The sequence below is a fragment of the Chlorocebus sabaeus genome, chromosome 17 (assembly GCF_047675955.1).
Source record: "Chlorocebus sabaeus isolate Y175 chromosome 17, mChlSab1.0.hap1, whole genome shotgun sequence".
NCBI lineage: Eukaryota > Metazoa > Chordata > Mammalia > Primates > Cercopithecidae > Chlorocebus > Chlorocebus sabaeus.
The window spans coordinates 18,186,344-18,213,403 of NC_132920.1; the positions used below are offsets into that span (position 1 = coordinate 18,186,344).

The 27,060-nt window shown below is 42.7% G+C and overlaps 1 protein-coding gene across 3 annotated transcripts in view; it reads left to right on the forward strand.

The window, feature by feature from the left end:
* The window catches only part of KDM1B (lysine demethylase 1B), a 67,638-nt gene that overhangs the window by 25,801 nt on the left and 14,777 nt on the right, over positions 1–27,060 (forward strand). The window contains exons 8-17 of one of the 3 annotated variants that reach the window (XM_007973591.3): positions 3,415–3,453; positions 5,403–5,613; positions 8,845–9,029; positions 14,927–15,103; positions 15,456–15,530; positions 18,315–18,452; positions 19,365–19,536; positions 23,695–23,822; positions 25,562–25,693; positions 26,281–26,355. In XM_007973591.3, coding sequence (XP_007971782.3) covers positions 3,415–3,453; positions 5,403–5,613; positions 8,845–9,029; positions 14,927–15,103; positions 15,456–15,530; positions 18,315–18,452; positions 19,365–19,536; positions 23,695–23,822; positions 25,562–25,693; positions 26,281–26,355 — 1,332 coding nt within the window. The remainder of the gene's footprint in view (positions 1–3,414; positions 3,454–5,402; positions 5,614–8,844; positions 9,030–14,926; positions 15,104–15,455; positions 15,531–18,314; positions 18,453–19,364; positions 19,537–23,694; positions 23,823–25,561; positions 25,694–26,280; positions 26,356–27,060) is intronic. The other 2 variants (XM_073005683.1, XM_007973593.3) reach the window with 2 other exon arrangements.

A 27,060-nucleotide genomic window follows, 5' to 3' on the forward strand; every position in this document is an offset into this window, starting at 1 on the left:
AAATACTAATTTAAATGGTATTTATTGACCCTGAGTAATTTTGGTTTTCAGTGTAGTGTGCTGTCAAGGAGAAAGTCAGTGAAGGTTTATTTGTAGAATAACATGAAAAAGAACAGTTGACAACTCTGTACACCGTTTTTGATCTTGCTCTTTCTCATTTAATATGTCTTCAAAGATGTGTTCATATAAGTATATAAAGATCTCTTCTTTCTCTTTATTTTTATTTCATTCTTTTTTAAGTGATGGTGTCTCTCTCTGTCATTCAGGCTGGAGGACAGTGGCATCCTCTTAGCCCAGTGCAGCCTCAAACTCCTGAGTTCAAGTGATTCTCACCCTACTCAGCCTCTCGCCACAGGCACACCACCATGCACAGCTAATTTTTTTTGGTTTTTAATGTTTTTGTAGTGACAGGGTCTTGCTGTGTTTCCCAGGCTGGTCTCAAACTCCTGGCCTCAAGTGATCCTCCCAGCTTGGTCTCCCAAAGTGCTGGAATTACAGGTGTGAGCCACTGTGCTCAGCCCTTCTTTCTCTTCAAACAGACATCCCGTGCTTCATTTAGTGCTATTGAAGGGCGTTTAGGTTACTTTTAAACGTTTACTGTTCCTGACTGTGCTTTAGTGAAAAGCTTTCTATCTGTGCTATTTTTGAGTATATTTATTTGTAAGATCAGTTCCTACAAATGAAATTTCTATATCAAAGGGTAGATGCTGTTGTTTTAAGATGAAATAAGTTATAGACACAAAGAATTATAATTTGCATATAAGGAGGAAAGAATAAAAGCAAACACTGGTGTATCTCCCTACTACTTAGTTGAAGAAACAGAGTGCTCCCAGTGGCTTTGTCCCTCCCTCCAGTGTGCTCCTTAGTAGTTATTATTATGCTTCCTCTCTTTCCCTTACAGGAGTAAACAGTGTCCTGAATTTTGTGGGTTTTTTTTTTTTTTTTTTTTGGAGACAGAGTTTCGCTCTTGTTACCCAGGCTGGAGTGCAGTGGCGCAGTCTCGGCTCATTGCAACCTCTGCCTCCCAGGTTCAAGTGATTCTCCCGCCTCAGCCTCCTGAGCAACTGGGATTACAGGTGCCCGCCACCACACTCGACTAATTTTTTGTATTTTTAGTAGAGACGGGGTTTCGTCACGTTAGCCAGGCTTGTCTCGAACTCCTGACCTCAGGTGATCCATCCACCTCGGCCTCCCAAAATGCAGAGATTACAGATGTGAGCCACCACGCCCGGCCTTGAATTTTGTGTTTCTTATTCCTTTGCTTTTTGTTATAGAGTTAATACATATTTCTGAAACCCTAAGTAACAAAAGTTTCACCTATTGTTATACTGGTTACAAATTATATCACAATTGTTTATATTCCTCTTTAACTTGCTCTTTTCACTCAACATTAAGGTTTTGGGGATGCATCCATGTCGATGCCTAAAACTTTGGTGTGTTAATACCAAAGAGTAGTATTACATTGTGTGAACCTACCTTGGTGTATCTATTCTTGTGTTCATGAATATAAGGGCTGTTTCTAGTTTTTGGCTGTTAAGTACAAATGCTACTGTGAGCATTCTTGCCTGGCACAAGGACAGGAGTGTCTTTGAAATATAGTCCAAGGACTAGAACTGCTGGACCATATGGTATGACAATCTTGTTTATTTAGGCAACTTTTCTTAGTGAAATAAAACATACAGAAAATGCACAAATCAAAATGCATAGCTTGATGAATTTTCACCAAGTACCCATTTAGCTGGCTCCCAGGAAAGAAACTGAACACACACCAGCCCCTTAGAAGCCCCGTGTCACTGTTAATCACAGTCTGTAACGCTTGCTGCCCTAGAGTAACTGCCTACTTTCCTGACTTACAATCATATCGTTTTGTTTTGTTTTGTTGCTTGCTTTTAAGTTTTACATGAATGGTATCCTACACTGTGATTGTTCTAGCTTCTTTTTTTGTTTTGTTTTTGAGACGGAGTCTTGATCTGTCGCCCAGGCTGGAGTGCAGTGGTGCGATCTTGGCTCACTGCAACCTCCTTCTCCCAGGATCAAGCGATTAACCTGCCTCAGCCTCCCAAGTAGCTAGAATTGCAGGTGTGCACTACCACGCCCAGCTAATTTTTGTATTTTTAGTAGAGACGAGGTTTCACCATGTTGGCCAGGCTGGTCTCGAACTCCTGACCTTAGGTGATCCACCCACCTTGGCCTCTCAAAGTGCTGGGATTACAGGCATGAGTCACTGCACACAGCCTGTTCTAGCTTCTTTTGCCCAACATTGTTTGTCAGATGCATCCATGTTGTAATGTGTGGTCGTAGTTTGTTTTCATTGCTGTGCAACATGCCATTGTTTGACTGTAATACAATTTGGGTGTCCATTGTACTGTTGATGACCTTTGGGTATTTGCTAGCTTTTTTCCTTTTTTTTGAGACAAAGTCTCCATTACCCAGGTGGAGTGCAGTGGTGCTGTTACAGCTCACTGCAGCCTCAACCTCAAACTCCTCAATCAGTCCTCCCACTTCAGCCTCCCGAGGAAGTACAGGCATGCACCACCAAGCCTGGCTGAGTTTTGCAATTTTTGTAGAGATGGGAGGGGGTCTCTCTGTGTTACCCAGGTTGGTGTTGAACTCCTAGGCTCAAGCGATCCACCAGGCTCAAGCGATCCACCTGCCTTGACCTCCCAAAATGCTGGGATTATAGGTATGAGCCACTGAGCCTGGCCAGTTTCTAGCTTTTTTTGAATACAAATAATGCTCCTTTGAACATTTTGTAATACTTTTGTTGATGCAGATATACAAGAGTCTCTCTCTGGAAAATATAACCCAGTTAGAATTGCTGGATGTATCATGTGTATTTTCAGTTATAAAAGATGATGTCAGATGATTGTGCATTTTAAATGTTTGTATTTTGTCACCACCCTTCATGGTTGTTATATGCCTTTATTTTCCACCAGGAACGTCCTTATGAGAGTGCCTGTCTCCCCAAACCCTTTTTTTTTTTTTTTTTTCTGAGATGGAGTCTTGCTCCAGTGGTGTAGTCTCGGCTCACTGCAACCACCACTTCCTGGATCCCAGCGATTCTCCTGCCTCAGCCACTCCAGTAGCTGAGATTACAGGCACCCGCCACCATGACTGGCTAATTTTTATATTTTTAGTAGAGCCAGTGTTTCACTATTTTGGCCAGGCTGGTCTCAAACTCCTGACCTTAGGTGATCCGCCCACCTTGACTTCCCAGAGTGCTGCTCGACCTCCCAAAGTACTGGGATTATAGGCGTGAGCCATAGAGCCAGGCCTCCGGACACTCTGTTGTTTCATCAAAATGTTTTTCTTTGCCAGCCTGATAGGTGAAAAGAGATATCTTATTGAAGATAAATTGATACCTGAGACTATTTTATAAGCAACCCTAATTTAACACTTGGTTTTCTTTTGTAGCCTGAGACCTCAGATCATTGTTCCCTCCCAGAGGATCTAGTGAGTACTTCCGCATGCTGTGGATTGGGGTTAATTGTGCCTTTGATGATAAGTGTTATAAGGAAATGATAGTAACAGCTTCATGAATTTCTTTCTCTTTGGTTGATGATCAGTGGCTTTTTAATCTAACATAACTATATTATGAAAGTGGTAGCAATAGTGATATTATGGGTAGTCCTTCCCCCAACTTAAAAAATAAAAATAAAGTTCTATTGGTTTTCATTAAAAGGAAATGAAGAGGAAGACACAGCTCTCCTACCTTGCTCTAGGGCTCAGGCTTGCTGTACTTGTTTTTCAAGGATGACTTTGTGACCTTTTCTCCACTCGAGTCCTCCTAAGAAAAGCACAAGAGGGCCACAGTTTGATTGCCTTGGCCTGGATCCAGCTGCAGGAGTGTTCTTGTGCATTCTGACCTCAGCATGTTGGCTTTGTCTTGTCCTCGCCCAGATATGGAAGGGGGAGCAGTACTTCCAGCTGGCAAAACTGGTCACATTTCCTGTGTCTTCATAAGACTTTGCTACTTGAGTTGACAAACTCCAGTGTACCATGTAACCAGATTCAGTGACTGTTTCAGAAAAGAGTTTTTTAAATTTTGGGTTTCTTGAGTTTCTAGAATCCTGAGTCATTCTGATTTTCAGTGATTCAGGATTGGATTGTTCTAGATGTCTGAAACTCAGGAACTACGATAGCTTTTCAGGCAAAGACAGCATTGTCTTTAGCAAATCTACTTTAAATCCATTCTGTTATATAAAAGGGTGTGTGTGCGCGTATTAGTCCATTCTCATGCTGCTATAAAGAACTGCCTGAGACTAGGTAATTTATGAAGGAAAGAGGTTTAATTGACTCACAGTTCTGCATGGCTGGAGAGGCCTCAGGAAACTTAGTATCATGGCAGAAGAGGAAGCAAATGTGTCCTTCATGATGGCAAAGGGGGAAAAGCCGTTGTAAAACCATCAGATCTCTTGAGAACTCATTATCAGAAGAGCAGCATGAGGGTAACGCCCCCATGGGTTAATTACCTCCTACCGGCTCCCTGCCATGACACATGGAGATTATGGGAACTACAATTCAAGAGGAGATTTGAGTGGGGGCCCAGCAAAACCATGTAATTATGTGTATATGTGTGTGTGTACACACACAGACACACACACATTTTTTTTTTTCTAGGCTCCAGAATAGACATTTTTTTTTTCTTCCGAATTCCTGGAGCATAAGTGTCAGATTGCATTTAGAAAAGCCTGTCTACCATGGATTGTGGCAGTGTTGCTTTAGAAGCCACATAGACTTTCTTTTTTATTTCAGTAGTCATCATGAGAAGGCTCTGATTTGTTGACTCCATATGTTAAGTCAACTCTGGAACAGGATCACATATTTGAAGACTGAAAGTAACTGCTTTTGTTCAGTTCTACATTTGGCATCTTATTCTGATGGTTGCAGTGTACTTTTCCCTCTGAAAGTTTTTTAGTAGCCTTTGGCAAAAAGCAGTAATACTTACTACTTGGGAGCATTATTTTTTATGCCTAGTTTCCCAATTTTTACTATCTTGAGGTCCTAAGTTAAAGGCGTGGGGCTTGAATGATAGATGATTACTGAGCAGAGATACATTTCTCACATCAGACTTAAACCTAGGCTTGCGATCTAGTAAATGGGCACAGCTTTCAGACTCACCTGGCGCTGGGGGGCTTGTTTTAGAGGAGGGATAAGGAGGCTGTTGCTGTATGTCGGAAATAATTCTGCTTGGGAGACATTCCCGCCAGGTGTTATCAGCCCATTTTTGTTTCTACATCTGTGTGTGTAGAGCTCTGGAATAGAATTGTTAAGTCTGAGCGAGAAAAAGCATAGTGGGTTAAGGATGAATAAAACGAAGAGAACCCTCTTTCCTTGGCAGAATCTGCTTGTACATTTCTTGTCTGTGCTTGTCTCTCTTCTTCCTGCCTGGCCCATTGCAGAGAGTATTGGAAGTTTCCAATCACTGGTGGTACTCTATGCTCATCCTACCTCCTTTGCTGAAAGACAGCGTGGCAGCGCCCCTGCTGTCTGCCTACTATCCTGACTGTGTTGGCATGAGCCCCTCCTGCACCAGCACAAACCGCGCCGCTGCCACTGGCAATGCCAGCCCTGGGAAGCTGGAGCACTCCAAGGCCACCCCCTCCGTGCACGGTGAGAGCCATTCCTGGGACTCCCTGCTTTCCATTCCCCACTCCCCTCCCTGGGGAATAATGCAAAGGATTTTTTTAAATGTGCAGGCTGGGCACAGTGACTCATGCCTGTAATCCCAGCACTTTTGGTGGCCGAGGCAGGAGAATCCCTTGAGGCCAGGAGTTCGAGACCGGTTTGGGCAACATAGCAAGACCTTATCTCTAAAAATAAATAAGTAGATAAAATTTATTTTTTAAAATGTATGTGACCTATGATATAAAGCCCCTCATTATTTCATGGAAATTGTTGTACTGTGGATCAGTCATATCGTTTATGTATAGTGTGTGGTTAATTTTTCCTCAGTAATTTGGAAAACCTGTAACATTCTAATTATCTACAGGACTTAATGAGTGTTTATTTGAAAGTTGGATTGCTGTCTCGTTTAATGATAACATGAACTCTGATTTACCGGGAAAACGTTATCAACTACATGAGCAGTCCTTTTTCCTCTGTGTCTTTCTGCCTCTAATTATTGCCATTGGTGATTCCAGAAAAATGACCTACTCTCAAAAAAAAACTGCAGGGCAGGCTTGCTTTTGATTATTTACTTTATTTTATTTTTTTGAGATGGAGTCTCGCTCTGTCGCCCAGGCTGTAGTGCAGTGGCATGATCGTGACTCACTACAACCTCCAGTTCCTGGGTTCAAGTGATTCTCCTGCCTCAGGCTCCCAAACAGCTGGGACTCCAAGCATGTGCCACTACACCTGGCTAATTTTTTTTTTTTTTTTTTTTTCTTTTTGAGACAGAGTCTCACTCTATCACCCAGGCTGGATTGCAGTGGCACGATCTTGGCTCCCTGCAACCTCCTCCTCCCAGGTTCAAGTGATTCTCCTGCCTCAGTCTCTCGAGTAGCTGGGACTACAAACGCATGCCACCACACCTGGCTAATTTTTATATTTTTAGTGGAAACGAGGTTTCATCATGTTGACCAGGCTGGTTTCAAACTCCTGACCTCAAGTGATCCACCCCCTTCGGCCTCCCAAAGTGCTGGGATTACAAACGTGAGCCACTGCACCCGGCCTGGTTATTTACTTTAAAGGCATCTTTAAAATTCTACATTCGAATTCTTGGTGTAGAAGCAAGAATTCTGGATTTCCTACGCCTGGACAGGAACAAATGGCATTTTTGATTATGCAAATAGATTTTTGCACTGTGGTCCTGTCTTAAGATTTTATTTTTTGTTGTTGTTGTTTTTTTACCAGTAACACTGAAATCTAGATGTGGTGGAAATCAAAGCTAAAGTGGTAGTTCCCAGGGTTGACGAAGATGTGACGAAGAGGCACTTGACAAATGCTGCTGGGGAGGGTGTATGTTTACGAAGGAAGATGGGGCAGCGTGCATCAAAAACTGGAAAACAGAGACTCTTTGACCCAGCAGTGCTATTTCTAGGAGTTTACCCTAAACAGCTAATCAAATGTAAACCCAGAGATTAGGTACAAAGAACTTTCTTTTCACATTGCTTGTAATAGTGAAGTAATTGGATGAAATTTAATGCCTAGCAATAGGGAAATGGTTAAATAATAAGAAAATAATTATACAGCCATTGAATGCATATTTAGTGACACAGGAAAGTATTCATGATATTGTACACATTAAAAAGCAGGTTAGAAAACGACACTTTCATGACATTTTTTTCCGGTTTTGCAAAGGCAGATATCTATTATATGAATATTCTCCGTTAATAGACACAGAAATAAGGATAATGTATACCCCTAAATGTAACTCCACTACTGACATAATCAGGGGTTAGTGATTGTTATTTACGTCTATGAACCTATTCATTTTATAGTCAGAAAAAAATGCCATAAAAGTTATTTTAGGCTGGGCACAGTGGCTCACACCTGTAATCCCAGCACTTTGGGAGGCCGAGGTGGGCAGATCACGAGGTCAGGAGTTCGAGATCAGCCTGGCCAAAATGGTGAAATCCTGTCTTTACTAAAAAAGAAAATATACAAAAAATTAGCCAGGTGTGGTGGTGCATGCCTGAAATCCCAGCTACCAGGGAGGATGAGGAAGGAGAATTGCTTGAACCTGGGAGGTGGAGGTTCCTGTGAGCTGAGATTGTGCCATTACACTCCAGCCTGGGTGACAGAGCAAGACTCTGTCTCGAGGGAAAAAAAAAAAAAAAAAGTTATTTTGAAAACGCATCTCCATGAGGAGTGGGCATTCAGTGGATACAGAGTTTGTCTTACAAGATGAAGAAGTTCCAGAGATCTGTGGCACAGCAACATGAATGTACTTAACACTACTGAACTGTACACTTAAAAACAGATAAGAAGGCTGGGTGCGGTGGCTCATGCCCGTAATGTCAGCACTTTGGGAGGCTGAGGTGGGTGGATCACGAAGTCAGGAGATCAAGACCATCCTGGAACACAGTGAAACCCCATCTCTATTAAAAATACAAAAAAAAAAAAAAAAAATTAGCTGGGCGTGGTGGCGGGCGCCTGTAGTCTCAGCTACTCGGGAGGCTGAGGCAGGAGAATGGCGTGAACCCAGGAGGCGGAGCTTGCAGTGAGCTGAGATCGCACCACTGAACTCCAACCTGGGCGACAGAGTGAGACTCCATCTCAAAACAAACAAACAAACAAACAAACAAAAAAGATACCTGGGCATGGTAGCTCATGCCTGTATTCCCAGCACTTTGGGAGGCTGAGATGGGTGGATCATTTGAGGCCAGTACCTTGAAACCAGCTTGGCCAACATGGTGAAACCCATAGCTACAAAAAGTAGAAAAATTAGCCGGGTGTGGTGGCGAGCACCTGTAATCCCAGCTGCTCAAGAAGCTGAGGCATGAGAATTGCTTGGACCTAGGAGATGGGAGATGGAGGTTACAGTGAGCTGAGATCAGACCACTGCACTCCGGCCTGGGCAACAGAGCAAGATTCTGTCTCAAAAAAAAAAAAAAAAAAAAAAAAAAGTTGATACATTTTATGGTATGCATTTTTTTACCACAATTAAAAATTAAAAAAAAATTTCCATGCTATAGAAATTAAAGTTGAGAATAATGTGAAGAAAGAATGAGAAAAAAGTTTATGTATGTTTTATCTAACTGGGTGGAGGAAGCAAAGGTATTTATGTAGGGTAGACATGGAGCTTGTCTTGGCTTACTTTTTGGTTTGCTTTTGCCCTTTAATTCTTCTGGATTTGGAAGTTACAGCTTCCAGGAGTTGCCCATTTGTGTTACCTATCAGTTCCAGGCATGAACCGATACTTCCAGCCTTTCTACCAGCCCAATGAGTGTGGCAAAGCCCTCTGTGTGAGGCCGGATGTGATGGAACTGGATGAGCTCTATGAGTTTCCAGAATATTCCCGAGACCCCACCATGTACCTGGCTTTGAGAAACCTCATCCTCGCACTGTGGTATACTAACTGCAAAGTAAGTAAGGGCATGTTAGCCAGTAGCACTGGACAGAGAAGGACGATGTTGAAAGGAGGGGATACTTTATCTGGGGATGGACACTTTTATGCCAGGGTTTCTCAACCTTGGCTCTGTTGACAGTTTGGGCAGATAATTGTTTGTGGTGGGGGCTGTCTTTGCACTGTAGGATATTTAGCAAGATCCCTGGCTTCTACCCACTAGATTCCAGGAACGCTTCCCACCTGTGAAAACAAAGTATGTCTGTAGACATTTCCAAACGGGGACAGAATCACCCCTTGTTGAAAACCACTACTTTAGACCACAGATAGTCAGAATGCTGACTCTCCAGTGGTGAGTATAAGGTGCAAGATTTGATCCAAGGAGTTCCAATGACAATGACAAGAGGGAAAAACATCGAAGATTGAATTACAAATCCTTGAGGACAGGAATTTTTATTCACCCCAGCGTCCTAAATCAACCAAGACCAGTACTTTTCTTCTGTTGGGACTAAATAAATGTTAGGGCTGTCACACTGTACCCACCTTGAAAAAGGTGAAGATAAATTGTGGGGAGAATGGGAATACTAACTAAAAACAAAAAACAAAGGGGCTGGGTGAAGTGGCTCATGTCTGTAATTCCAGCACTTTGGGAGGCTGAGGCAGGAGGATTGCTTGAGCCTAGGAGTTCAAGACCAGCCTGGGCAACATAATGAGAACCCCCATCTCTACAAAAAATTAAAAAATTAGCCATGTGTGGTGGCACATGCCTGTAATCCTAGCTACTTAGGAGGCTGAGGTAGTAGGATGGTCTCAGCCTGGGAGGTCAAGGCTGCAGTAAGCCATAATTGCATCACTGTACTCTAGCTGGGGTGATAGAATGAGACCCTGTTTCCAAAAAAAAAACCCACAAAGATTCTCTTGACCCTAGCATTTTTCTGATTTATTAATTTAATCAGCAATTTGAGTCAATGCTGAATTCAGAACATTGTGCAAGACTGCCAAAGTCATCTTAACTAAAGAAAGACATGCCAGTTTCACCGTGGCATTTCACTGGATTAGAATCCAGAATGAAATGACATAGCCTGATTAAGTTATGGCTGTTAATGCAACTGTATGAATTATAGCCAGGTGAGTAGGCTGTGCAACTGATTTTCTGCCCAGTAGCCTTGAAATAGGTGTTCAGTAAACCAACTGAACAAAATTATGGTCAGAATTTCCTATAAATAAATTATAAAGAGTGGTGGTGTGGCCCTGTAGTCCCAGCTACTTGGGGCACTGAGGCAGGAGGATCACTTGTACCTAGGAGTTCAAGACCAGCCTGGGCAACATAGTGAGATCCCGTCTCAAAAACAAAAACAAAAACAAAAACACAACAAAGAAACAGCCTTGGATTCAATTTTTTTTTTTTGGCCACATTTCTTTTTGTTTGACTTTGAAATTTGACTTATACAGGGGAAGAATCTTATAGAAGTCCTAAACTTACCTGTATCTATTTTACTTTTTCATAATATAGAATTTATTGTATATACTGGCCAGGCGTGGTGGCTCACACCTGTAATTCCAGCACGTTGGGAGGCTGAGTTGGGTGGATTACTTGAGGTCAGGAGTTCGAGACCAGCCTGGCCAACATGATGAAACCCCGTCTCTACTAAAAATACAAAGAATTAGCTGGGGCTGGTGCCGCGTGGCCTTTAATCCCAGCTACTTGGGAGGCTGAGGCAGGAGAATCGCCTGAACCTGGGAGGCGGAGGCTGCAGTGAGCTAAAATCGCGCCATTGCACTCCAGCCTGGGCAACAAGAATGAAACTCCGTCAAAAAAAAAAAAAATTACCGTATATACTTAATATTAGAGTGGGAAAACATAAATATATTTGCTTTAAAAGAATCAAAGACTTTGAAATGTGTGTTTTCTTTCTTTTTTTTTTTTTTTTTGAGACACGGGCTTGTTCTGTTGCCCAGGCTGGAGTACAGTGGCACCATCACAGTTGAGTACAGCAGCCTCGCCTTCCCAGTCTCAGGTGATTCTCTCATCTTAGTCTTCTGAGTAGTTGGGACCACAGGCACGTGCCACCATGCACAGCTAATTTTTTTGTAGGATGGGATCTTGCTAGGTTGCCCAGGCTGTTCTCAAACTTCTGGGCTTAAACAATGCTCCTGGCTTGGCCTCCCAAAGTGCTGGAATTACAGGCCTGAGCTACCACACCTGGCCTTGAAATGATTCTTGTTAAACTTCATGAATACAAACAAATGTGTTATCTTCTGCAGCAATCTAAGCCAGTGTTGTATGTGTTATTTCTTGAATATTCGGTTCTGGTGGAGCTGGGGATTGGTGACAAGGGGCAGAGGAGAGGCCTGGGGTGGGAGCTGCTTGGTGCCTGTTCTTGCTTCCTGACACTGGGCGGAGGTAGTGGCATCATTACTCTTGAGTCTTTGAAACAGATCAAGGCCATGCCAAGGCTAGGTGAGCAGAGAAAGACGGTGTCTTTTTTTTTTTTTAGACAGAGTTTTGCTCTTGTTGCCCAGGCTGGAGGGCAATGGTGCGATCTTGGCTCACTGCAGCCTCCGCCTCCTGGGTTCAAGCGATTCTCCTGCCTCAGCTTCCTGAGTATCTGGGATTACAGGCGTGCACCACCACACCTGGATAATTTTTTTGTGTTTTTAGTAGAGACAGGGTTTCACCGTGTTAACCAGGCTGGTCTCTAACTCCTGACCTCAAGTAATCCACCTGCCTCGGCCTCCCAAAGTGCTGGGATTACAGGTGTATGCTACCACGCCCAGCTAAATTTTTTGTATTTTTCATAGACATGCGGTTTCACCATGTTGGCCAGGCTGGTCTCGAACTCCTGACCTCAGGTGATCCACCCGCCTTGGCCTCCCAAAGGGCTGGGATTACGTGCTGTAAAGGCATGAGCCACCATGCCCGTCCCCCCTGTCCCCCGAATCTTATCAGTTACAAGAATCCAGCTTTTTCTGCGGTCAGTAGGATCAGCAGCCTGGATTTCTGTAGTGGCCTTTGTTGAGTCAGGAGTGTGATGTGCTCTGCCGCCATGCACCTGCTGCAGTCGTTCTTGCTCAGGGAAGACCGACATGATAAAGTGTAAATCGCTGTATCTTCCTGTTGTCTCCTCCTCCTCCTTTTTCCCCACTGGGGAAACCTCCCTTTGTTCTTACTGTCTTAGTGATAAGTGATGGATTTGAATTACCCAGAGATTTTTTTTATTATTATTATGGTTAAGTACTCATAACATTTATTTATTTTAAATGGAGAAAAGGTCTCGCTATGTTGCACAGACTAGTCTCAAAGTTTTGGGCTCAAGTGATGCTCCTGCCTCAGCCTCCCAAAGTGGTGGGATTACAGGCATGAGCCACTGTGCCCAGCCCCATTCCATCTTAACCGTCTTAAAATTTATGGCTCAGTGGCATTAAATACATATATAATGTATAGCCATCACCATTATCTGGTTCCAGAACTTTCTCATTATCCCAAGAGGGAACCCCATACCAATTAAACGGTCTGTTCTCATTTTCTCCTGTTCTCAGCCCCTGGCAACCACAGATCTACTCTCTATCTGTATAGATTGTGGTAGATATTTCCAGTAAATGGAAGCATATAATATGTGGCCTTTGGTGACTGGCTTCTTTCGCTTGGCATAATGTTTTCAAGGTTTATCCATGTTTTAGCACATGTCAGAACTTCACTCACTTTTATAGCTGAGTAATATTTCATTGTACACATCACATTTTGTGTACCCATTCATCCATTGATGGGCATTTGAATCGTTTCCTCCTTTTCCCTATTTGAATACTGCCGCTGTGAACATTTTGTTTGAACATTCTTTTTGGTATATACTAAGGATTGGAATTACTGGGTCATATAGTATTTTAGGTTTAACCTTTTGAGGAACCAAAAAAAGTTTAAAAAATTAGTTGGTTTGCTTTTTAAATTGAGAAATAAACATTGTATATGTTTATCATGTACAATCTGATGTTTTGAAATACACATATATATATGTTGTGGCCAGGCGCGGTGGCTCATGCCTCTAATCGCAGCACTTTGGGAGGCCAAGGTGGGTGGTTTACCTGAGGTCAGAAGTTTGAGACCAGCCTGGCCAACATGGTGAAATCCTGTCTCTACTAAAAATACAAAAAATTATCCGGGCTTGGTGGCAGGCACCTGTAGTCCCAGCTACTTGGGAGGCTGAGGTAGGAGAACTGCTTGAACCCAGGAGGTGAAGGTTGCAGTGAGCTGAGATCGTGCCACTGTACTCCAGCCTGGTGACAGAGCGAAAGTCCATCTCAAAAAAAAAAAAAAAAGAAAATATATATACATTGTGGAATAGCTAAATTGACGTAATTAACATATGCCTTACATCATATACTTACCTTTTTTTTGTCTCTGAGAACTTAAAAATCTCTCCATGATATTCAAGTATATATAATACGTTGTTGTTAACTATGTATTGTAGTTACCATATTGTAAAATGGATCTCCTGAAATTATTCCTCTTGTCTAAACTGAAATTTTGTGTCCTTTGACCAACATCTCCCCACTATTCCCCCTCCCCTCAGCTCCTGCTAATGCCTGTTCTACTTTCTGCTTCTGTGAGTTGGACGTTTTTAGATTCCACATGTGTACGTGAAATCACGCAGTATTTGTCTGTGTCTGGTTTATTTCACTTAATGTCCTTCTGGTTCAACCATGTTGTTGCAAATGACAGGACTTCCTTTTTTTCTTTTAAGGCGGACTAGTATTCCATTGTGTGGATATAGCACATTTTCTTTATTCATCCATCAATGGCCTCTAGGTTGATTCCATATCTTGGCAGTTGTGATAATGCTGCAGTGAACATGGGAGTGCACATCTCTCTTTGACATGCTGATTCATTTTATTTGACTACCCCGCAGTGGGGTTGCTGGATCATACAGTAGTTTTATTTTTAGTTTTTTGAGACACCTCCATACTGTTTTCCATAATGACTGTACTAATGTACATTCCACTAACAGTGAATAAGGGTTCTTTTTTCTCTTCATCATTTGTTACCTTTTGTCTTTTTTGATAATAGCCATTTTAACAGGTATGAGGTGATTTTCATTGTGGCTTTAATTTGCATTTCCTTGATGATTAGTGGTGGTGAGCAGTTTTTCATATATACTTGACCTTTTGTACCTTTGGGTTCCACATCTTGAAAATATTTGGGGCTGGGCGCAGTGGCTCACGCCTGTAATCCCAGCACTTTGGGAAGCCGAGGCGGGAGGATCACAAGGTCAGGAGATTGAGACCACGGTGAAACCCCGTCTCTACTAAAAATACAAAAAATTAGCCGGGCGCGGCGGTAGGCGCCTGTAGTCCCAGCTACTCGGGAGGCTGAGGCAGGAGAATGGCGTGAACCCAGGAGACGGAGCTGGCAGTGAGCCGAGATCACGCCACTGCACTCCAGCGGCGGGGGACAGAGCGAGACTCCGTCTCAAAAAAAAAAAAAAAGAAAAAAGAAAATATTTGGGGAAAAAAATGGATGGTTGCATCTCCACTAAACGCTATACAGACTTTCCTTGTCATTATTTCTACACAGTATTATGTAACAACTATTTACATAGCATTACATTGTCTTAGGTATTGTAAGTGATCTAGAGATAGCGTGAAGTATGCTGGAGTCTGTGCATAGATTATATGTAAACACTGTCATTTTATATAAGGGACTTGAGAATCTATGGATTTTGGTCTTCTTAGGAGGGTTCTAGAACCAATCTCCTTCTGGAAACCAGGGAGGACTGTTCCTGTTGGCCATTTGAGCGTCTACTTTTGAGAAATGTTGATTCAAATCTTTTACTTGTCTTTTAAATGGATTGTTTTCCTGCTATTGTTTGAATTCCTTGGGACTTTTTTTAAAAAGCAGTTTGGTTTTATTTCCAAACACAGGAAGCTCTTACTCCTCAGAAATGTATTCCTCACATCATCGTGCGGGGTCTCGTGCGTATTCGATGCGTTCAGGAAGTGGAGAGGATACTGTATTTTATGACCAGAAAAGGTCTCATCAACACTGGAGTTCTCAGCGTGGGAGCCGACCAGTATCTTCTCCCTAAGGACTACCACAATGTAGGTGATTGTAGCTTTAGTGATAGCCTTGCCATTGATCAGGACAAACGCTAGTCTGTTGCTGTTAATAAATATAGTAAAAGCCACATCATCACCATAAAACTTACAGAAGCAAGGCTTTCGCAGAATGTGTTTCTCCTGAAAGGAGACCATCAAGCACTCTTTCCCGAGATTGTAGGGGAAAAGGAAAGGGAGTAATAAGACAAGTGCCCCCACATTCTTTTTGAAAATAACTTTCTAAGGACATCAAGGAAATGTAAATGAACGAATTTGCTCTGCAGTTCCAGAACAACTAAAACAGGACGTTGTTATCATCTGCTCTAATTGGAATTTTGTTTCTTTTCTTTTTAAGAAATCAGTCATCATTATCGGGGCTGGTCCAGCAGGATTAGCAGCTGCTAGGCAACTGCATAACTTTGGAATTAAGGTAGGATTTTGGGGACATGGAGTTAGAGCAGATGGTTGGCTGCTCCCTTTGGTCCAAATTTCTAAGATTTAGAAACCAGTTCCTATTTTTATTGAAGAATACTAAATATATTATATGTTTATATTAGGTCCTAGAAAAGTTATAAAACTTGAAATTGATTTCATAAGAGAAAGGTAAATAGAAATTCTCACAGCTTTGGAGATAATTTTAGACTCTAATGAGCAAGTCAGAAGAAATTCTAACTTGGCATCAAAGTAGAAATTCTTTTTTTTGAGACAGAGTCTTGCTCTGTCGCCCAGGCTAGAGTGCAGCAGTGCGATCTCAGCTCACTGCAACCTCCTCCTCCTGGGTTTCAAGATGGGATTACAGCTGTGTGCCATCATGCCCAGCTAATTTTTGTATTTTTAGTAAAGCAGGGTTTCACTATGTTGGCCAGGCCGGTCTTGAACTCTTGACCTCAAGTGATCTGTTTGCCTTGGCCTCCCAAAGTGCTGGAATTACAGACGTGAGCCCCTGCACCTGGCCGAAGTAGAAATTCTTGACAGGTTATTGTTCGCACAATAGAAATGATGAAAAAAAGCCTGTTTCCACAGTAGTTTGAGACCGCAAATAGTAGCATGGATATTCACTATTTCTCGTGTAAAATTTTCTGAAATACTCAGTTCTAAGGTTTTTTTTTTTTTTAAATCTATTTATTTATTTTGAGACAGTGTTATGAGACTGGCTAATTTTTGTATTTTTGGTAGAGACAGGGTTTCACCATGTTGGCAAGGATGGTCTCAAACTCCTCAGTTCAAGCGATCTGCCTGCCTTGGCCTCCCAAAGTGCTGGGATTACAGGCGTGAGCCACCATGCCCAGCCTCCAGTTAAATTTTTTTATACCTGTCGAAAACGCCCTTTGCGGAGCTTGCAGTGAGCTGAGATTGCACTACCGCACTCCAGCCTGGGCGACAGAGTGAGACTCCATCTCAAAAAAAAAAAAGAAAAAACACCCTTTGAATCTCGTTTCAGACATGACCCACTGCTCCGGGCCTAGCATATGTTTCAGTTGATTGTTTATTTCAGTGTTAGATATTTGGGCCAAGGTTATTTGAGTTTTACTTGGGAAACCCACAGATTATATTACAAGGAAGGTTATTAAAATCCAAAATCTAGGGAGGCTGGACTTTAATGTTCAGCTCTCCTTTTCTACTAAAAAGAAACTAGAAATGGGCTGGGCACAGTGGCTCAGTGCCTGTAATCCCAGCATTTTGGGTGGCCAAGGTGAACAGATCGCTTGAGCTCAGGAGTTTGAGATCAGCCTGGGCAACATGGCAAAACCCTGTCTTTACCGAAAAAAAAAAAAAAAATGTAAAAGAAAACTGACCTGGCATGGTAGTATGTACCTGTGGCCCCAGGTACTCAAGAGGCTGAGGTGGGAGGATCTCTTGAGTCAAGGAGGCGGAGGTTGCAGTGAGCTGAGATCTAGCCACTGCACTCCAGTCTGGGTGACAGAGTGGGATCCCAACTTAAAAAAAAAAAAAACCAGAAAGAAAAACTAGAAATGGATGGTTCTGTGTAAAATTGAAGTCAGAGGAAGAGGGTAGAACTACAAGGTGCAGCCATCCTAGTTAGAGAAAGTGAAGAATTTACATTTGAGAAAGCAGTTTGGAGAATCAGTATTACTTTCTGCCCCATCCCCAAGTGATGGGGGAGATACCCAGGAGGCCCTCCATTCCCCGCATGGGAGGGAAATCGATTCCTCTGAGTAGCCTGAAAGATGGTTAACTTGGGGAACCTCTCCTCGAGAATTTCAAGTAGTTTCTAGAGATCCAGAAGTGAAAGACTGGCCTTGCGATGAATAGGACTCACATTTTCAGGTGATGCAACTCAGGGAATGTGGCACTTGGAATCCCAGGGCTGCAGGTGAGGCACTGCCTGTGCACCCAAGAGCAGCTTCTCATGCCACCAGCATTAGAAATTTGGTGGCAATAAAATAGCCTGGGTATGAGACAAACCTCATTAGGCCATGCCCATGAGGTCATATTTATATGGAGTGGCATACTTTTTTTTTTAAAAAAATATATCTTAGGGAAGTTAAGGCTTATTCGCAGTGCTAAAGGAATTTTGCTACGTAGATATTTCTTAGGAAAAATCACCTAAAGAAGTTTTTAACTGCTTCTTAACTTATGGAATACTATTTTATAAAAAGCTTTCAAAGTACATTTCATGTACTAGTTCATTAAATCTTTTTGTTTTTTTGAGACAAAGTCTCGCTCTGTTGCCCAGGCTGGAGTGCAGTGGCGCAGTCTCTGCTCACTGCAGCCTCCACCTCCTGGGTTCAAGTGATTCTTGTGCCTCAGCCACCTGAGTAGCTGGGATTACAGGTGTGTGTCACCACGCCAGACTAATTTATTTCTGGTAGAGACGGGGTTTTGCGATGTTGGCCAAACTGGCCACAAACTCTTGGCCTCATGTGATCCTCCTGCCTCTGCCTTCCAAAGTACTGGTATTTCAGGCGTGAGCCATCGCGTCTGGCCTAGTTCATCAAATCTTATTATCTGGTTTGAGTGATTCTTTCAACAGACCACTCAGTTTTTCCTTGCTAGAGTCTAGATGGATTGTTTTGAACATCTGTTTTGGCTTCTGTTCACACTGCCTGCTTTTTAAAGTTGTTTTTGTAGAAATATTTTGAATTAACTAAATATAGATGCTATTTAACAGTGTCCTTCTACATTTTTATAATACTGTGTCTGATATAACTCTTGTGTCCTATTTAGCTTCCCTGACCGTCTGTCTTTTTAGGTGACTGTCCTGGAAGCCAAAGACAGAATTGGAGGCCGAGTCTGGGATGACAAATCTTTTAAAGGCGTCACAGTTGGAAGAGGAGCTCAGATTGTTAATGGGTGTATTAACAACCCAGTAGCATTAATGTGTGAGCAAGTGAGTTTCTTTTAGCTTTGTGTTGTAGATAAAGGAAAGAAAAACAGTTTCAATTTGCTTGCGTGCAGTATTAATATGTTTCTAAAGTAAATTACATATAACAGCCCCCTCATCTCCTCTGCAAAGTAGTAAGAATTACACTTCTGCCTTTCTGAGAAGGTAGAACTAGAGGATGTAAAAGACTTTTTCCTTTTTCTAAGCTCTTTAATTTCATTTCCTTGTTATTTGCAGGTCACTTGGTTAGCTCATAATTTTAGGGTTGCCGGATTTAGCATATAAAAATACAGAATGTTCAATTAAATTTCACTTTCAGATAAACAAGTAATTTTTTACCCAAGTATTTCCCAGTATTACGTGCAATATTTACATGCAATATTTGGGACATACTTAAAAAATTATGTATTACTAATCTGAACGTCATATTTAATGAGGCAGCCTGTCTTTAATCTGGCAGTCTTACAGAGTCTATTTGAAGAGTTGGTGGGCCCAAGGCTTTTTCTGAAATGTTTATTGATGGTCAGTTCAATTTCAGCTTCTGCTGTGAGTGTTTGTGTGTTTGTGTGTTCATTTACATGAGGGTCCACAGAAGAGATAGAATGTTCGAGCAAGGACAGGCAGTGTCTAGCATCTGAAACATTAGCCAAAAAGTTACAGTGGGCGTGGCGTGGGAGCTGTTGTTGCCCCTCTCACATTCTCATCAAATAAAATATTGTAGATTTCATGCTGTTTTTTTTCACTGCCTGCCTTTGCTGCCTGCCTTTGCTGCCATTCCCTGTGAAGCATATTTAGCTTTATTTTTGAGAGGTATTAGCCCATTTTCTCCATGAGAGCTCTGTCTGATGTTCAGCTTAGAACCTGTAAACATTTTTTTCCAGGAAAAATTTTCACCTTCTTATTCTTATTATTTTGAAGCTTGGCATCAGCATGCATAAATTTGGAGAAAGATGTGACTTAATTCAGGAAGGTGGAAGAATAACTGACCCCACTATTGACAAGCGCATGGATTTTCATTTTAATGCTCTCTTGGATGTTGTCTCTGAGTGGAGAAAGGATAAGACTCAGCTCCAAGATGTCCCTTTAGGAGGTATGGGGAGAACGGTGTTCTGATTGTTCCATCTCAGTTTCGTTGTTACCTAAGCTTCATCAGCAGTGGCATCATTCATTTGCTAGGTCGGATGTCAGCAACAGGGAAACCCTCCTGAGCATTTCTTTTGGACTGATGGATTCTCCAAGTTCTCAGGGGGAGAAGAACATTTTTTAGGGAGCCTTAGATGCTTGCGTTGCGTACACACACACACAGACCTTACTTTACACAATAGCTGGTGTTTTACAAAATTACCTACATGTTTAATTTTAAATTTCCCAGAGTAGCTTGCTTTTATGGAAACATGTGGTAAGCCCTGTGTGATAAATCATCACCTCGTAATGTCTTTTCTAGATAAGGGTTTCTGTGTGCCAGGATTTCTTTTTGTTGAGCAATGAGTTAAGGTTTTTTCCAGTATATTTTAAGAATGCAAGAGTATTACAGTTTAAGAATTTTAATCCATTAGGTGCAGTGGCTCACACCTGTAATCCGGGCATTTGGGAGGCCAAGCAGGGAAGATCACTTGAGCCCAGGAGTTCAAGACCAGCCTGGGCAACATAGTGAGCCTTGTGTCTACAAAAAAAAAAAAAAAAAAAAAGGCAAGCATAGTGGTGTGTGTCTGTAGTCCCAGATACTTGGGAGGCTGAAGTGGAAGGATAGCTTGAGCTGAAGAGGTTGAGGTTCTGGTGAGCTGTGATCCCACCACTGCACTCCAGCCTGGGCAACAAAGCAAGACCCTAGTTCCAAAAAAAAAAAAAAATTCAAAATCTTTTGGCTTTTGTACTTAAATGGGCAATGTTAGGCACAACTCTTTAGAAAAGTTGACCACCCATAGTGGCTCATTTTCACGAGGGTGCCAGCTGAAATTTCATTGTATTGCTTCTTAAATTGGTATTTATTTGGCCTACAATTTTGTGACCTGAATGTATTCACTTGTAGTTCTTGGAGGCATGTTGGAATTTCTTGTAGTGTGAACATTTGAACTCAGTTTTCAAGGTGTTCATTTGCTTCAACTACATGTTTCTTTGCAAGAGCTCTCAATTCTTCAGGCTGATGTACAGTTCATCTCTGTTTGGGGTAAACTTCTTAGTAGCAAGGACTATCTGTCTCTTCTTTTTCTCTTTTCCCTCCCCCTCTACTGTGGCAACCCACCACCTCTAAGAGATCTACACTGTAATTGTCCTTAGTTTTGACTGATATACTATAAGAGAACATTTTCAGAAATATACTCCCATCAACAGGGATCATTTAATCAAATGTTGTAGTGTCCAGACTAATTTGTAGGTTGTTACATGTTCTGGAGTTGAGAACAGTTGTTAGGCTAACTGGCAGGATATTCTCGGGACTTGGTTAGTGTTTTGTACCTGTGTTGCAGTTACTGACTGGAGTTTTTGTTGCATTTCTTTCAGAGTCACCCAATAAAAATGTTTAATGATAATGCTTTGCCTTACCCTTACCTAGAACAAGCTGTAGGCCAGGCATGGTGGTGCGCGCCTGTAATCCCAGCTACTTAGGAGGTGAGAGGATCGCTTGAGTCCGGGAGTTAAAGACCGCGGTGAGCTATGATCTTGCCACTGCACCGCAGCCTGGGTGACAGAGTGAGACACTGTCTCACAAACAAAACAAATAAAAAACCCACGTTGTTAAGGTAGGCTCAGCAATTCTTACTGTGTAAGTAGGTATTTCATCTTACCAATAGCTTGTTTAAAAGCTTTGGTAATAGTGCACACATCTCTGTGTAAGGCTATAGTTATATCCTGCCTGTTAGTATCTTAGCTGTCTGAGATCTCATCTTACCATCACAAAGCTGGGGAAACTCGAATCTATATACTAAGGGACTAGATTTCATTTCAGAAAGCATGTGCACTAAAGCTATTTTAAATATTATTTACATAACATTCACACTGGGCTGGGCGTAGTGGCTCATGCCTGTAATCCCAGCACATTGGGAGGCCAGGGCGAGTGGACCACCTGAGGTCAGGAGTTCAAGACCAGCCTGGCTAACATGGTGAAACCCTGTCTTTACTAATAATACAAAAATCAGTTGGGCATGGGTGGCGCATGCCTGTAATCCCAGGTACTTGGGAGGCTGAGGCAGGAGAATCGCTTGTACCTGAGAGGCAGAGGTTGCAGTGAGCCAAAATTGGGCCATTGCACTTCAGTCTGGATGATGAGCGAAACTCCGTCTCCAAAAAAAAAAAAAAAAAAAAAAAAAAATCACATTGCGGCCTCTCTCAGTCTGTTTATATTTAATTTTAGGTACTATCCTAGCAATCTTGGTTCCCTGCCCACCCCCTCCACAAAACCAACAGGAATGTAGAAACTACACATCAGGAAGTAGGGATGTGACTTCTACAAAAGTCACAGAAAGTGGTACAGAGCCCAGGGGTCTGGGAGCGACAAAGCCAGGCACAAATCTTGAGGTCTCTTGGGTATCCCCTTGTTACAATCTAGTGCAAGAACTGAACATTTTGATGAAAGCCTTGAGCTGTTCTAAAAAAATTTTTTTGGCCAGGCGCGGTGGCTCAAGCCTGTAATCCCAGCACTTTGGGAGGCCGAGACGGGCGGATCACGAGGTCAGGAGATCGAGACTATCCTGGCTAACACGGTGAAACCCCGTCTCTACTAAAAAGTACAAAAAACTAGTCGGGCGAGGTGGCGGGCGCCTGTAGTCCCAGCTACTCTGGAGGCTGAGGCAGGAGAATGGCATAAACCCGGGAGGTGGAGCTTGCAGTGAGCTGAGATCCGGCCACTGCACTCCAGCCTGGGTGACAGAGCCAGACTCCATCTCAAAAAAAAAAAAAAAAAAATTTTTTAAGTAACTGATGCCTCAGTTCTGCTTCTAGTCAGACAAGTGTGTGACACTCTATAAACTTGGGGGCCAGGCCTGGTGGCTCACACCTGTAATCCCAGCACTTGGGGAGGCTGAGGTGGGTGGATTTCTTGAGCTCAGGAGTTTGAGTCCAGCCTGGGCAACATGGTGAAACCCATCTCTAGCTGGGAATGGTGGTGGTTGCCTGTAGTCACAGCTACTTGGGAGGCTGAGGTGGGAGGATTGGTGGAGCCCAGGAAGTTGAGGCTGCAGTGAGTCAGAATGGCACCACTGCACTCCAGCCTGGGTGGCAGAGTGAGACTCTGTCTCGGGGAAAAAAAAAAAACCAGAAAAGAAAGAAACACCAGAAAAAGACACTTGGAGTCTGTGATGCATGTTTTGGATGGTTGTCATCACTGGAACAGCTGTAAGGAAGTAACCTGGACTGAGATGCTGAGAATTAGTCAGACATGAAGCTAGAACCCTCTTCCAGCCCTGCTGCAAAGGAATGTAAGACAATAATGATAGCACATGGCTGTGTCCATGCAGTTACAAGGTCCGGTTGAGTGGGACAGACAAATAAGGGCTGGAGTTGATGACAGAAATTCTGGAGGCTTGCCATGGCCCAATGATGCCGGATCATAATGAATGGTTGGGTGGGAGAAGGCATTCCTGTGAGGGAGAGTAGGAGGTCGCAGACTCTGCAGGGTAGGAATTTACCAGGAAAAAGATTCAAAGCAGCACAGCAGAGCCTGTGAGTGGGCAGATAGTAGCTGCTCCCTTCGGAAAGGTTAAAATATGTGCTAGCTTTGCCTGGCTGTTGTTGGGGAATTTATTACATAGGCAGCCAGTAGTTGTAGATATGGAGGCAGAGGGCTGACAGCATACGAGCCCATAATGGAATATTCTTATTTGGGACAGACGGTAGCCAGTAGGTTACAGGTCTCTTAGTGGAGGTGAGATGCTGTAAGCATTGACTTTAAGGTGATGGCAGCAGGACCAGAAAGAGAATGGTAACTTCTGTGTGTGTGCATGTACATCTATGTGTGGGGACACTTTTTCTGTATCTTGAGCAAAAGAGGAAACCGTTTCTCAACTAAGCAAAATTGAGACGTTTCTGAAGATATAGAACTTACGTATTTTTGTTGCCAGTTAAGATAAAGTTTCTCTTCCTGAGAGAAATGGACCTTGTCAAGAGATCTTTTTCCCTCTGACTTTACTTGGGAAAAGACTTTGGAAGTTTTGGGTGTTGCTGGGTGACAGAGGTTGAAAGCAAAGGAGAAGGAATTGGAGAATCTCATTACAGCTGTTTTTTTTTTTTCTGCTTTGATCCATTCCCATTACAGAAAAGATAGAAGAGATCTACAAGGCGTTTATTAAGGAATCTGGTATCCAGTTCAACGAGCTGGAGGGACAGGTGCTTCAGTTCCATCTCAGTAACCTGGAGTATGCCTGTGGCAGCAACCTCCACCAGGTGCGGTTGAGTTTTGTGAAAGGTGTGCTCTGAAAATACTTGGTTTAGGCCAGGCGCGGTGGCTCACGCCTGTAATCCCAGCACTTTGGGAGGCTGAGGTGGGCGGATCATGAGGTCAGGAGATCAAGACCATCCTGGCCAACATGGTGAAACCCCATCTCTACTAAAATACAAAAAGTTAGCTGGGTGTGGTGGTGCACGCCTGTAGTCCAGCTACTTGGGAGGCTGAGGCAGGGGAATTGCTTGAACCCGGGAGGCGGAGGTCACAGTGAGCCAAGATCATGCCACTGCACTCCAGCCTGGAGTCTCAAAAATTAAAAAAAAAAAAGAGAAAGTACTTGTTTGTGTGTATGTGTATGTGTTTTGTGTGTCTAAATAGTGAATTTGCGCTGGTTTGGATAAACAGGAAAGAATGGTTCTGCTTAAAAGTTTGAAAACCATGACTTCTGAGCATATTAACCCTATAGTGGTTTTGGTTGTTTTTTCAACTTTTTTTTTTTTTTTTTGAAGCAAGAGAAACTCCTCTTCAGATAATGCTTGTGAAAGAAGCTCAATACATAAAAACAAAGGAAGAGGCTGGATGCAGTGGCTCACCTCTGTAATCCTAGCATTTTGAGAGGCCAAGGCATGTGGATTGGTTGAGCCCGGGAGTTTAAGACCATCTTGGACAACATGGCAAAACTCTGTCTCTACAAAAAAAAAAAAAAAAAAAGCTGGGCTTGGTGGCATGTGCCTGTAGTCCCAGCTACGTGGGAAGTTGAGGTGGGACTGCTTGATTCCAGGAGGTCAGAGCTGCAGTTAGCTGTGATGGTGCTGCCACACTCCTGCCTGGGTGCTAGAGTGAGACCCTGTCTTGGGGAAAAAAAGAAGAAATCAAAGGACGAAGGGCTACGGGGCTGAATCAGAGCAGGGTCTCTTATATTTTTCTTATTTTTTGTGGAGATGGGGTCTTGCTATGTTCCCTAGTCTGATCTTGAACTCCTGGCTTCAAGTGATCCTCCTGCCTCGGCCTCCCAAAATGCTGGGATTACAGGCATGAGCCGCAGCACCAGGACTTGGTCTCTTTAACTACCCTCCTTTCCCTGACCTCTGCAGAGGGCCTTGTGTCATTTCTGTGGAACCTTGGAGTCTAAAACAAAACACTGCTCTCAAGAAGCCAACATAGAGTATCCTTGCAAGTCTGGTCTGTTTACCTTGTTAAAGTCAATTTAAGCTTGCCTGACTCATTTAACCAACTGTGAACTTAATACTCCAGTATTCTGTATTTTGAATAGAACTCCACGGATGATTTCAGAGGCCCCTTTGGGACCTCTCCATTTCTGCTTGGTTTTGCATTGTGATTGGAATCGTGCTGTTTTCCAAAATCGTGCTGGGTTTCTACTCTGTAGAGCTTCCATGTTGAGGACAGATAGCATATTTATAAATGTTGATCAAATACAGTTTTACCCTCATAGAATTCTACTTTGCCAGAGTTGTCAGTACATAAAATCAGCTTCTATTGTTATCAAGGAGTGGTACCCATGCCCAAGTCATATAGACCTTTTGTTCTCAAATAAACTTTCCTCCAATAAAATTATCAAGATTTCCTCCCTGCAATGGTAGTCTCTGCCTGGGCTGGTCTGCCCATCTCCTGCCCTCCTGCCTTGGTGACTGTTCCCACCTGGAGCTCCTCATATTGGCCCTCAGGCACAGGCGCAAGGATTTACACAGCTGTGTCCCCTACCTCTCTTGTTTCCCAGGTGTCTGCTCGCTCCTGGGACCACAATGAGTTCTTTGCCCAGTTTGCTGGTGACCACACTCTGCTAACTCCCGGGTACTCGGTGATAATTGAAAAACTGGCAGAAGGGCTAGACATTCGACTCAAATCTCCAGTGAGTATCAACTGCTGGGAGGCTCTGGCTCTGCCTTGTTTGGGGAGGATGTGAAGTTCTGAGCATGCGGCTCACGCAGGAGAATGGGGCTGGCTTTGGTGTTTAGCCAGGGTCTGGAAGTACTTTTGTGGCTCATTCATAGCCTGTTTAGCATTATCCATGTCAGTGAGGCAGCTGCTGCTGCTTGGAAACCGTAGTGGCCCCAGTGCATTTCTATTAAGAAGTTATTCAAATTGCTCACAACCTTCCTAACCCAGTGCAGTTATTTTCACTTTAAAATTTTCCCTCCAAATCTTTGTCTCCGTGCATTTGTATTGTGTGCTATTGTAATCATGGGGGTGATAACTTATCTGTATTTCACTTCACACCATATTATAACTATTTTCCATATTCTGACACAGTATTTATTTTGTATATTCTGACCTAACTCCCTGAGTTCAGCTATAACAATTGTTTAGATCTCTGAATGCCAGGAAAAGATTCCCCTTAGCCTTGGAGATGTAAATTCATGTAATATGAGAATCGGAAAGGATCCTGGATCCCGTGGTTCCATCCCTCACTTTTTGTCATAATTGCTTTTTGGGCAGGTGCAGAGTGTTGATTATTCTGGAGATGAAGTGCAGGTTACCACTACAGATGGCACAGGGTATTCTGCACAAAAGGTAAGAGCTAGGGCAGTACAAGGGTGGGTAGAAACCCTTGCTGCCAGGGGCTTGGAGGGAAGGAGAAATCTTTCCTATCAAGGAGTTTGCCTTTGGGAATCTGCCTGGAGCCTTGTTGGATTTCTGTTAAGTTATATATCTCCATTTAATAGTGTGTACATACGCAAAAAAAAAAAAAAAAAAAAAAATGATTTCATTGCTCTAACACTGTATAGATGCATGGCAGATGGAATTCTGAATTGCATTCCTTGAGGTGAGTTCTAGAGCACGTTAGTCCTGAGAGTTGAACAAGAAAAAAAATTCCTTGGTCAAATAAGTTTGGCAAGGCCAAGTAAGTTTGGGAAGTATTGTATATGATACTCTACTTTTAGAGTTAAATAGAAGTTGTATAGGGTTAAATAGAAGTATATTAAAGGCTCTGAGAAGTCCTGCATTGAAGAAATCTATCTTACTTCATTAAAGAAATCTGTTTTACTTTTATTTTGTGCTCTCCACATTTGTTTTTAAACCACGGAATCCTTTTTCAGATCAAGAAAGTTGTATTTTCATCTTGAAATCTTGAAACTGTCAGAAGTACTTTTATATGGCTTAAGTTTTTTGTAAACAGCTTTAGTAGGTGAATAGTACAAGGTACTGCTGAATTGAATACCTGAAATCACACTGAGATTTATAGTACTGGAGAATAAAGGTGCCTGCTTGGGTTAG